At 37.2% G+C, this 13,225-nt stretch overlaps 1 protein-coding gene across 4 annotated transcripts in view; it reads left to right on the top strand.

Moving 5' to 3' along the window:
- Positions 1 to 13,225, top strand: part of LOC106880777 (uncharacterized) — a 52,493-nt gene that overhangs the window by 18,699 nt on the left and 20,569 nt on the right. For all 4 annotated transcript variants that reach the window (XM_089339347.1, XM_089339412.1, XM_089339468.1 and 1 more), the window contains one exon: positions 4,366 to 4,599. In XM_089339347.1, the coding sequence (XP_089195473.1) occupies positions 4,366 to 4,599 (234 nt within the window). The remainder of the gene's footprint in view (positions 1 to 4,365; positions 4,600 to 13,225) is intronic.

The raw sequence follows: 13,225 nt of genomic DNA, 5'->3' as shown, positions 1-13,225 counted from the left end.
AAACAGATGTATTAGTTTAACGCTCGGGTAGTGAGAAAGTCTTTTACGTTTCGAGCCTACGCTCTTCGACAGAAAGGAACACAGAAACAAACAGGGAGTGAGAATAGAAAAAAGGTTTAGTGGCCGTGTGTATGTATGTATGTATAAAAATTTTTAATGAGTTAAGTAATTACTTTACCCTTTCTTAGTGATTGAAACAATTATATACCAAGGGAAGCAATTCATCTTTTGTTTTGCGGCAAAGTTTCCACTGCAGCCAAAGAATCCTGAAGCAAATTTTCCGGATACAATATATATGTAAATACGAGGTGTGGGGGGGGGGGGGGGAGAAACTGGAATTTTGCAATATTAAACCTTTTTCTATTCTCAGTCCCTGTTTGTTTCTGTGTTCCTTTCTGTCGAAGAGCATAGGCTCGAAACGTAAAAGACTTTCTCACTACCCGAGCGTTAAACTAATGCATTTGTTCACTTCGTTTTACATGTTTATACTTTTATCACCATCAAAGTATTCTCCATTTGAAGCAAAGCATCGGTCCAGACACGTTTTCCATTATTCGAAGCAATCCTGGAACTCTTGCAAAGTTATACCTTTTAACGCCTCCAACGTTTTTTCTTTACCTGTTCCACATCTGCAAAGTGTTTCCCTTAAGGACTTTTTTCATTTGTAGGAAAGAAAAGAAGTTGCAGAGAGCAAGATCCAGTGAATAGGAAGGGTGGGTAAGTGGGGTTATTCCGTTTTTGGTCAAAAACTGTCTCACATTCATGGCATTGTGTGCTGGCACATTGTCATGATGAAACCACCACTCTCCGCTTTGCCACTGGTCAGGGCGTTTTTGTCTCACCGTTAGTTCAGAACTGCCAAGTTTGGTTAACAGTTTAAGCAAGAGAAACAAAATTTGTGGGGACAATTCCTTTCTTATCAATAAAACAAATCCTTGACATTGGACTTCACTTGATGTACTCCTTGAAGGCATGGTGACATCGAATACTTCCAGTGACTTGATTGCTGCTTTGTTTCCGGGTTGTAAGTGTAGCACCAGCTTTCATCACCAGTGATGACCTTTGAAAAAAACGTCTGGACCAACTTCCAAGGGTTATTTCAGTTCACGACATGCATCCAGTCCTGACTGCTTTTGATCTTCTGTGAGCAACTGAGGCACAAATTTTACTGCAACTCTTTTCACTCACAATTCCTCACTCAAAATCTGCTGGCAGAAGCCCCAGGGCATAACAAGTTCGTCAATTGTGTGGTGATGGTCCTCCAAGATCAGTTCATGAATTTTCTTGATGTTTTCATTTGTTCAGGAGGTTGATGGTCACCCTGAATGAGTTGGCCTTCAAGTGACAAGTGACCATTCCTAAATTGTGAAACCCACTCATAAATTTGTGTTTTGCTCATGGCAGCTTCCTTGTAAGCTGTTTGAAGACAACTGTTTGGGCTGCTATTTTCCCCATCAGAAAACAGAATTTCATGGAAGCATGCTGTTCCTTCATTGACAAACAGGGGGAAGCACTGCAAAAAGAAAAAAAGAAATACTACATAGCAGTACAACATCACTCAATGCCACCAGTCGACAGACAGAGGGTAGTATCAAGTGGCTTCTGGTGGCAGCAGCCTGAATTACAATGGACTTGTCTCACAAGGAATATTTCTGGTAACTTTTGGGTACCTGCTCATACACACACACACATGTATGAGAAAAAATAAGTTCAAAAAGAACAATTCAAACTGATTTCTATTCATAAAAAACAGCCAGAGCAAGTAATAAGAATATGAAAATAGTAGTTGAAAAATTTCGTCATAGGTTTAAATATACCATAAACAAGTATAACAAAATGGAGGGAAAAAAATGTTGAATCAAAATTAGATTTAATACAAAATTGGATTCAATACAAACATACTTTTCAAAAGACAATACAAATAAGTGAACCTGTTGCATTATGTTCTGCTTTATACACGTGGCTTTCTGTACATTATACTTCATCTCAACCTGTTACTATTTCTTTAAACATATCCGTTAGATTTTTATTTTTATGTTATAGTTTTACTGCACATATAGACTTGCATACACATTGATATGTCTTTCTTTTTCTTTTTCGTCTCTCTCACTATTATTATTATTATTATTATTCCCTTTTACAACTTGTTCATAAATATCCGATTTCTCCCTATTACCCCATGTGCATTCCCCCTTATTTTATTTTATTTTATTAGACCCTTTTTTGATGTTCTTCCAAAAATTCCTCACACTGATGAGAATGACAATGCATAAATTTAATTATAATTACTATGATTATAATTTTTTTTTCTTACATATTTGTATTGTCTTTCGAAATGTGTGTATGTATTGAATCCAGTTTTGCATTATTAAATCTAATTTTGATTCAACATCTTTTTTCCTCCATTTTTTAAATTCTTGTTTATGGTATATTTATACCTATAACGAAATTTTTCAGCCATATATGTGTGTGTGTGTGTGTGTGTGTGAGAGAGAGAGAGAGAGAGAGAGAGAGAGAGAGAGAGAGAGAGAGAGAGAGAAGGAATCAGTTCAAGTAGAACAATTCAAACTTTTTGGGGAGTCCCAAAAGAAATATTTCTAATGAATATTCATCATATCAAAATGATAGCCTGCTAAAGCAAGCAATTAAAATATGAAAATAACAAGTAAAAAGTTTGTTATGTAGAAGAGATGTTAAAAGTTCAAATTAGAATTTAATATCCACATACAACCATTTCAAATAGCAATACAAATATGCAAGAAAAGACATTAATTATAATAATAATAACTAAAATAGTTATGTATTACCATTCTTGTCAGTGTAAAAAATTAAAGGAAAACATCAAAAAAGGTATTATAAAAAAACTCTAGAAGGAAAAACAAAGAGGCTATGTCTGACAAGCTGACCGAATATTTGCAAATAACTTGTAAAAGGGGGGAAAAAAAGGAAGAGAAACAGGGACATGTTAATGTATTTTCAAGTCTGTGTAATAAACTATAAACTAATCTGGCCAACAGATATATATTTTCCTTTCTAGAGTTTTTTTGGTAATACTTTTTTTGATGTTTCCCTTTCAATTTTTTTACACTGACGACAATGGTAATACATAACTACTTTAATTATTATTATTATAATTAATGTTTTTTCTTGCATATTTGTATTGCCATTTGAAACGGTCGTATGTGGATATTAAATTCTAATTCAAACTTTTAACATCTCTTCTCTATTTTTATAATTGTTTGTAGTGTTTTATATAAGATTTTATCTTATACTTCCCTATAACGAACTTTTTACTTATATATACATATATATATAATTTAAAATATAAATGATAATAAACCATAAGATAAATTTTTATTTTTCAAAATGAAACAAAATTAACGGTAAGATGGAAAATGTTTATTTTTGTATACTTCCACTATATTTATATTTGAAAAGTTTTCTCCCACTTTTTTTCAATTTCAAAATCTTTGATCAGATCCTCAAAATTAATCTTATGTAACACATTTGTTTCTCCACTTAGTAGAGATAAGGCATCCTGAATATTATTTTGGCAAGTTTCAAACAATTTCTTTTTCACTGTAAACCATTTACCATTTCTGTGGTGCTCTCTCCTTCCCTTGATGCCCTAGGCATATGCTTATTTTGCTGAAAGGTCCTGCACAGTGCTGCACAAAACCATGCCATTTATCTCTCCTAATTAAATAGTTGCTAATTTATGTCAGAATATAATCAAACATTTCTTCATTTCTTTGTTGCTTTATCACCATCACCATCACCATGATCATCATCACTGTTTTGATGTCCGCTTTCCATGCTTGCATGGGTTGGACAAAATTTGATGAGTTGGATTTTCTACAGCTGGATGCCCTTCTTGTTGCCAACCCTCACCTATTTCCAAGTAAGGTAATGTTTCCCAGTGACCAGACATGTTTTAAGGAAGACTGGAAATGAAGGACACTGCTTGTATGACAGGGACACTTGTTTACAACAAGCATGTGAGGCCAAGGCATGGAGACAGTAACATACAGACAGATGGCTTCTTTCAGTCTTCGTCTACCAAATCTACTCATAAGGCTTTGTTCAACCTAAGGCTATAGTGGAATACATTTGTTCAAAGTGCTACACAGTGGGATTGAACTGAAAACCATATGGCTGGGAAGCAACCTTCTTACCACACAGCCACACCTGTGCCTATATGGAGTTATTAAATTATTGGAACTGCATTTTAATGCTGAAATCTCTAAATTTGTAGAATTCTCAAAATCATTTAAATGTAAAATGTGCTAAAATGTCAGTAAATTGACTTCAATTTGATTCTTTTACCAAAATTTCATTTATTTCCATTCCCTGTATTCATTGCAGATTTTGAGTACGTTCAGAAGATGTGCCAAAAAAACCCCTTGAATGGAAATCCACTGAAAGTGGATACAATTGAGGAAATAAACAGTGTTCAAGTGAAAAACGTTTCTTCAAATGTCAGCTCTGAGAGTCTTGGAAGCTATTTTGGAGACAGAAAAAAAAGTTCTGGTGGAGATATTTCTTCAATACAACAAGAAACCAATGGTACTTACATTGTAAGTTTTAAAGAGGCATTTGGTAAGTAATTTTATTTTCCCTCTCTTTATTTTAATCTACAGCTGAATGCTCTTCTTAACGTTAACCAATCCAAGAGTGTAGTGGGTGCTTTTTATATGTCACCAGCACGAGGACCAGGTCAGGCAGTACTGGCAACGACCACGACAACAATTTCACTTGCCTCAACAGGTTTTCGCAAGCACAGTTTATTACCCACTGATTGAGGAGTACTCTTAAATGGGCTGGTTATGCTGCACTGGCTTGCTGGGTCTTCTCAAGCACAGCATATCACCAAAGGTCTTGGTCACTTGTCATTGCATTGATGAGGCCCAATGCTCGAAGGTTGTGCTTTACCACCTTATCCCAGGTCTTCCTGGGTCTACCTCTACCACAGGTTCCCTCAACTGCTAGGGTGTGATACTTCTTCACACAGCTGTCCTCATCCATTCACAACACATGACCATACCAGTGCAGTTGTCTCTCTTGCACTCCACATCTGATGCTTCTTAAGTCCAACTTTTCTCTCAGGGCGCTTACACTCTGTCGAGTATGCACACTGACATTACACATCCAGCAGAGCATACTGGCTTCATTCCTTGCAAGCTTATGCATGTCCTCAGCAGTCACGGCCCATGTTTCACTGCCATGAAGCATGGCTGTTCATGCACATGTATCATATAGTCTACCTTTTACTCTGAGCGAGAGGCCCTTTGTCACCAACAGAAGTAGGAGCTCTCTGAACTTTGCCCAGGCTATTCTTATTCTAGCAGCTACACTTTCAGAGCATCCACCCCAGCTACTGACTTGGTCACCTAGGTAACAAAAGTTATCAATTACTTGTATTTTTTCTCCGTGGAATGTGGCAGAAATTGTTCTCTGCACATTTCCAGTGTTTATTGCTCCTGAGCATCTGCCACACACAAAAACTATCTTCCCAGTTAGCCTTCCTCTGATGTTGCTGCACCTCTTATGTGTCCATAGCTTACACTGGGTACATCTTATGGGGTTTCTACCTATGCCTTTTCTACAGATTGAGCAGGGCCATCTACCTGAAGGGATTTGTGGTTTGTCTGCCTTCCTACTTATTAAGATTTTGGTTTTTGCTAGATTGACTCTACGGCCCTTCGGTTCTAGACCTTGCTTCCACACCTCAAACTTCTCCTCTAGTTCTGGCAGTGACACGGCTATTAGAGCAAGATCATCCTGTCTTGAATTCCTCTGTTATTGCCTGGAGGACTATGATGAATAGGAGGTGGCTGAGGACTGATCCTTGGTGAACTTCTACCTGGAATTCTTGACTGTACTCGTTGCCAACCCCCACTTTATTGACAGCATCCCTGTATATGGCTTGTACAGGTCTCACTGACTATTCGTCTATCCCTAGTTTCCGCATTGGCCACCAGATAAGGGATTGGGGGACCCTGTCGAAGGCTTTCTCCATGTCAACGAATGCTAGGTACAGAGGTTTATTTTTGGCTAGGTATTTCTCCTGCAGCTGTCTTACCAGAAATATAGCATCAGTGGTGCTTTTCCCTACCACAAACCCAAACTGCATCTCATCTTGACTGACTCTCTCTCTCTAATTAGCTGGGCTGTGACCCGCTCCGTGACTTTCATTACCTGATCCAGTAACTTGATACCTATGTAATTATTTGTATCTAATGCATCACCTCTATTCGGTAATTCTATCCCTGCCAGGGACTGTATCTTGCCTCTTTTAGGTAGATTATTCTGCACTTGTTGAGTCCAAATTCCATTCTAATATCAGCACTAAAACAGTGGAACATGTTGACCAAGGAACTCACTTGTGTCTCCTCTTTGTCATACAGTTTCAAATCATCCATGAAGACAAAGTGGTTGATTGTTTGGGATTTTCCCTTTAGTTGGTACCCCAGGTTCATTTTCCTGAGTACCAAGGTTAGGAATATCATGCAGGGAACAAAAAGCAATGGAGATAGGCTGTCACCTTGGAAAAGCCCTCTTCTGATACCCAGGGTGCCCAAGCTTTTTCCGTAAAATGTTTGTTCAGTCTTCCATCCCACTATATTTCTCTTCTGGAAACACATTATATTCTTTGCAATTCCAAACAGATTTAAGCACTCGATGATCTACAAATGTGGAATCGTATCATAAACTTTGCAATAGTCAATCCCTACCATTCCCAGATTTGTTCTCCTTCTTTTACAATCTTGCATTACCATTTTATCTATCAATAGTTGACCTTTCGTATCTCTGCATCTCCTTCTGCAGCCTTTTTTTGTTCCATCCGTAATATATCGTTTTCATCAAGAAATTTGTACAGTTCTGCTGCAATTCCTCCTCACAGTTAAATTCCATGTTAATGAGAAGCAAGAAATTGGCCTGTAATTTGTCAGCAGCATTTCCTTTTGATGCATCCTTTTGATGCACATCAACCATTCTTCCTTTTGTCAACCAGTCTGGTATTTCTTCTCCATCATTCAATGCTCTGCAATCAATTTATGGCAACTACTCAATTTTTTTTATCCAAAATCCCTGTACCCCATCAGTTACTTATCTTTTTTCTGATACTGTCTTCTGTGAAGTGGTTAGCCTCTTGCTGAGGATAAGAAGCTATTTGTTTCAGGCCCCAGAGTCATTCAGCTGCAGTATTATGTTGTTCTTGCTTACTCCATATCTTATCCCAGAACTGTCGGCTTTCTTCAGCATCAGGGACTAATCTTTCACGTTCTTTATCATCATTAATCTCTTGATGAAATCTTTTTGGGTCGGTTCTAAACAACTTGTTTTGCCAGTATTGCTTAATCTGTTTCTCATACTTAGCTTTGCTTTTTTTTGGCAAGTATGCGCTGCTTCGGTTCTTCACTTACAACATTCAGGCCTTTTGTATCTACGCCATACTTCTTCCTAACTTTTTCGAATTTCCATTCATTCTTAAGTTCTCCATTTCTTTTCCTGACAAGTATTGACACTGTTCAAGGAGTTTATATCTTCAGAAATTCTCCTTTTCCACCACAGTTGTTTATTTCCTCTTCTGTCCATCGCTCTTCTCTTCTCATTCCTGTCCTTTCTACCACAATCCTACTTGACGAAATTATTTCTTTGTGTGATGTTCTTTGTTTCAATGTGTCTCAATACATTATTGACTTTATTCGTCTCTTGATTTAGTTCTCCATTGGTTAACCTTAAAGTCGTACATAAATTCTCTCCCTTCTGTATTTAATTGATCCACAATTCTGTCTGTTATTAATTGATCTTCATTGTATGAGAATTCACTGATCTCGATTCTTTCACAGTTCATGGTATTATATCTTTGCAAACCATTATCCTTCTCTTCCACTATACCACTTTTGTTTCTTGCATGCCCATTATTATTATTATTATTATTATTATTATTATCATTATTATTATTATTATCATTATTATTATCATTATTATTATTATTATCATTATTATTATTATTATTATTCAGTAGTTTTATTTTTATAACGTGCTTTCACTTCACTACCGAGCGCAGCTCTGTGCGCCTTGGGTATGTGCTGTGGTTTGCTGTGGTGCTCTTATGTTTACTGTATTGAAAGTGTTTTGCGTAGAATGTGTGCAGTACCCAGTAGTGCAATTTTCTGTATGTTATATATATTTGTAAGTCCTGGTGTTTTTGTTATGTATTTGTCTGAATATTTTTTTATTATACCTAAGGCACCTACTATGATAGGAATTGTTTCTGTTTTTAGATTCCACATTCGAGTTATCTCTATTTCCAGGTCTTTGTATTTTGAAAGTTTTTCCATTTCTTTTAGAGAAACGTTGTCATCTGCTGGTATTGAAACATCAATTAGAAGGCATTTTTTTCCTTCATGATCTTTGACAACTATATCTGGTCTATTTGCCTTAATTTCTCTATCTGTGTGTATTGGCATATCCCAGAGTATGGTTGCTTTCTCGTTTTCTGTGACCTTTTCTGGCGTGTGTTTATACCATCTTTTTTCTGTTGCTATTCCATAATGTTGGCATAGCTTCCAGTGTATATAGGTCCCAGCTCTGTCGTGTCTGTGAATATATTCTTTCTTAGCCAGGACTGGGCAGCCAGAGATAATATGATTTATTGTTTCTTGTCGATCTCCACATATTCTACAGTTACTTGTTATATTTCTTTTCATTATGTGTTTTTGGTAATTTCTGGTGGGGAGGCTTTGGTCTTGTGCAGCAATTAAAAATCCTTCAGTCTCTGCTTTGAGTCCTGAGCTTCTCAGCCATCGCTGGGATTTTTCTCTGTCTATTTCTTTCGCATTTAGTTTAGCCCAGTATTTACCATGTAGGGGCTTTTCTTGCCATCGTTTTATCATGGTCCGTTGCTGTTCTAGTTTTAGTTTGGATTTCATTTGTTTTATAGCTTTTGTTGTTTCTTCTTCTTCTTCTTCTTCGTATTTGTTAGGTAGATTGATTTCTTGTTTGTATTTGTCAGCTTCCTTAAATACTGAAAACAGTTTTTTGTTTTGCTCGTGTTTTGTGGCTATTTGTATTAGTTTCCCTTGCTTCTGGAGTAGGTATTTTTGCAGTCCTATGGTGGTTATTTTATAATAGTTTTCTAGCTGTATAAGACCCCTGCCACCTTCTGTGCGTTGTATATATAGCCTTTCTATGTCAGATTTTGGGTGGTGCATCCTATATCCTGTCATTATTTTTCTTGTTTTCCTGTCTATTTTACATAGTTCGTTTAGTGTCCAGTTAAGGATGTTGTAGCTGTAGCTTATAACTGGGACAGCTAAAGTGTTGATACCCATTATCTTGTTTTTAGCATTGAGCTCTGTTTTTAGTATTGATCTAACTCGTCTGTAGTACTCTTTCTTTATTTTTTCTTTCATTTGTGTATGTTGTATCCTATCTAGTTCATTGACTCCTAAATACTTATATGGTTGGCTTTCGTCTAGTTCTCTTATTTCATTGGCTTTATCTAGTGTTATATTGCTACTTTTAACTAATTTTCCTCTTTTCAGGGTTGCTTTGGCACATTTTTCTAATCCGAATTTCATTTCTATTTCCTTGGTAAAGCCGTGTACTGTCTGTAGTAGTGTTTCTAGCTCTTTGTCGTTTTTTGCATATAATTTTAGGTCATCCATATATAGAAGGTGGCTGACTGTTTTTCCATAGCATTTGTAACCGCATCCAGTTCTATTTAGCAATTCTGTTAGAGGTGTGAGTGCCAGGCAGAACAGGAGTGGAGAGAGCGTGTCTCCCTGGAATATTCCTCTTCTAATGGGGATGGCTTTCGTTTTCACAAGTCCCTCTTTTGTTTGGAGCTGTAGCACTGTCTGCCATTTGTTCATTGAGTGCTCTATGTATTTTATGATAATTGGTGCCACCTTGTTTATGGCTAGTGTTTCCAGAATCCACGTGTGGGGAACACTGTCGAAAGCCTTTTGGTAGTCCACCCAGGCCATACTGAGGCCTTTCTTCTTTCTGCGGCTGTCTTCAGTTATGGCTTTATTGATCAATAATTGATCTTTACAGCCGTATGAGCCCTTGCAGCATCCCTTCTGCTCTTCTGGAAACAGGTTGTTATTTTCCAGGTGTTTACTCACTTTCTGCGATATTATTGCAGTAAAGGCTTTGTAGATCGTAGGGAGACAGGTTATAGGTCTATAGTTTTGTGGTTTCGGGGATTAAGATGGTTTTCCCTTTTGTGAGCCATTCAGGCATTGTTTCTGGATCTGCTATTATGTTGTTAAAGTTTGCTGGCAGGTGTTTTAACCAGAAATTGGGGATCTTGTCGTGTCCAGGTGCTTTCCAGTTGCTTAGTCTTTGCAGTGTCTGGGTGACCTCTTCAGTTGTTATAGGGGCCCAGAGTTGCTCAGGTGCTAAGTTCGTTGTTTTAATGGTCCTTTTTTGGGGTTGTTGCTTCACCGACCATATTTGTTTCCAGAATTTCTCTAGTTCTTCTGCTGTTGGTGCTGAAGTAATGTCTATTTTATTTTTACCCAGTTCTTGGTAGAGTTTTTTGGGGTTGGATTTGAACTGTTTGTTTTGTTCAAAGAAACGTTGGCGTTTCTCATACCGGCGGATCCTCTGTGCTTTGGCAAGGATGTCTTGCTTTAGTTTTTCTTTTGCCTCAGGTAAGTCTTTTTCTGTAATGCTGTATTTGTACAGTATTTTTGTTTTCTTCTTGTTACTTAGTAGTGTTGATTGTTTACTAATTTCGTTGAGAATCGATAAATCTTTTCTCTTTTTTTTAATTTTGTTCTGGATGTTATTTATCCACAAGGTCTGTTTGGGTGGTAGAACTCCTGTTCGGATGGGTTTGAGTGAGTATCCTGCTTCTTTTGTGGCTGCAGTGGCTGCCGCATATATCATGTCATTTAGCTCAGTGATATTGCCTGTTGTTTCTGTGGTTGTTAGTTCCGTGACGGCCAGGTTTATGCTATTTATTATTGATGTTGTTTTATTGTCTATTTTGATTTTTGGGAGATATAATCTGTGGTCCATTCTAAGATCTGTGGTTTTCAGTTCTTCGGTTATTTTCATTTTCATAGTATCGTAATTATTAGGTTTCCTTTCGTTATTTCCAGGCTTTATATTTGTTTTGCCTTCCTTTTCATTCATATGTTTGTCTGTGGTGTTCTGGATTGGTGCTTTTTGTACACTATTATACATCTCTACGGTCTGGGTTTGTTGTTTTTTGTTTACTTCGTTTTTGCCGGGCATGTTACGTTTGTCCTCGTGTTTTGCTATCTCAGTGTTTATATTATTATTTGGCATTGCTGTGTGACTACTATCTAGATTTTCCTGATGTATTTTTTCTTTCAATTGCTCTATTTCTATTTCTGATATTTTTTTTGCTTTTAGAATATATCTTCTTATGTTAGCTAGTTTGTTAGGGTTCATTGTTTTATCGAGGTCTATATTTACATTATTTTTCTTCCATGTTTTATATGTATGTGTTGTTGCGTTTTCGTTTTTTGGGTAGAGTACTGCTGTGAAATAGGCGTGTAGGATCGAAATGTGTTCCTCACGTGTCCATTTATGCCGTTTTGGTTTTGTTTGCGGGACATGAGGAACAACGTCCGGCCCTTTATTTTGACGGTCGTCGTTTTCGTAGGGTACCGGTTCGTTTATTTCTGTTGTCAGATTGTTTTGCACGTTCATATCTTCGTATTTTTTTCTTAACAAGCTTACAGTACGTACTTCTCGGTTGTTATTCTTGGGTGAAATAATACCGGTGTTATTTAATATGTTTGTAATTTTTTTGTACATGGTGTTTTGGGGTTCGAAGATGGTCTGATTTTGATGTAACACGTGTGTTTACGATCGCTGTGCGGGTAGTGGAGGTATCAAGTTAAAATACATCATTATATTTGGAAAAATAGGAATAAATTTCAATGAGTATTACTTACTCGGGTATAGTCCAACCCTTTGTCAGCTATATTTGGGCTCCATGCGATGTCTTTATTTCCGATGTTTTTGGATAAGTTTCGGAGCAGTGATTTATCGTACTCACATGTTAAACTTCCCCGGTGTTATTATTATTATTATTATTATCATTATTATTATTATTATTATTATTATTATTATTATTATTATTATTATTATCATTATTTTTCATTTGAAAAGGAAGTTGAGGGTGGAGAGGGAAGTGTTGCCTTGTAGCAAATTTGTTGAAAGGTGGTTGAATGTTGGAAGAATGACCATTGTGAAAGGACCACTTCTGAGCGTGCACCTGTAAAAAAGCAAAAAGGGAGAAGGGCTCTTGCTCTGTTGTTCAGGCACCCATGGCTTTTGTGGGTTTTTCCATGAGGACCTTAAAGTGCCTCCCCTATTAGAAGTTTAATTTGTTCCACTTTTTTGTTAATACATTGTATACACATGAAAACCGATTGTATCATCCTGTTTTTGTCTTTTATGTTGTTGCATGTCTTTTAATGTTTTGTATGTGAGCCCTTGTGGCCAATAAAAGAATTATTATTATTATTATTATTATTATTATTATTATTATTATTATATGATAATGATATCTTTATTAACCAAAAAAGGTTTATGTTAAGAAAAACATTATGGAAAATACAAGACAAAACAAAGAATGTGCGTATGTATGCGAGCGTGTGTTGTTCTGGGGGTTTCGCATGTAAACAGCTTTAACAAAATGGAGAGGGGGAAAATTAACAATATATAATCCTCTCCTCCAATTACAAGCATCTGATCAGGGTAGGCCCGTTTACTGACACCACTCTCACCACTCACATCCACCTTTCAACAAACTGGAAAGGCGAGTCTGACAAACGATAACCGCACCTGCTCACCATCCCGGAAACACTTGAGGTACCGTAGCCTGAGCACATGTCTGCACATCAGCAACCACAGCATGCCAAGGCCTCCATTCAGCAGTTGTTGACAGCAGATGGAGTGCCTGACCAATGGAACCTTCCCCTTCCACTGCATCTCCTGCTGTAGTGGAGGTAGCACTGATACTCATGTTGGCTGCACTGCTTGCCTCTGCTCTGTGTGTTTGGGGTAATCAATTTTTAAGTGTTTGTCGCTCCCACAGAGCCTTCTGCCCTCTAAGGCGATGTAGAGTCTCGTGCCATCTGGCAAATTTATTGAGTTGAGTGCAGCACTTATGCTCTTTTATTCCTTCTGAACAAACAGCTGCATGCGCATACCCAACCAGTTTTGG

The sequence above is a fragment of the Octopus bimaculoides genome, chromosome 1 (genome assembly GCF_046866305.1).
Source record: "Octopus bimaculoides isolate indiv1 chromosome 1, ASM4686630v1, whole genome shotgun sequence".
In the NCBI taxonomy this organism is placed as follows: Eukaryota; Metazoa; Mollusca; class Cephalopoda; order Octopoda; family Octopodidae; genus Octopus; species Octopus bimaculoides.
Note: the sequence above shows the minus strand (reverse complement) of the source record. Positions and strands in the feature narration are given on the sequence as shown.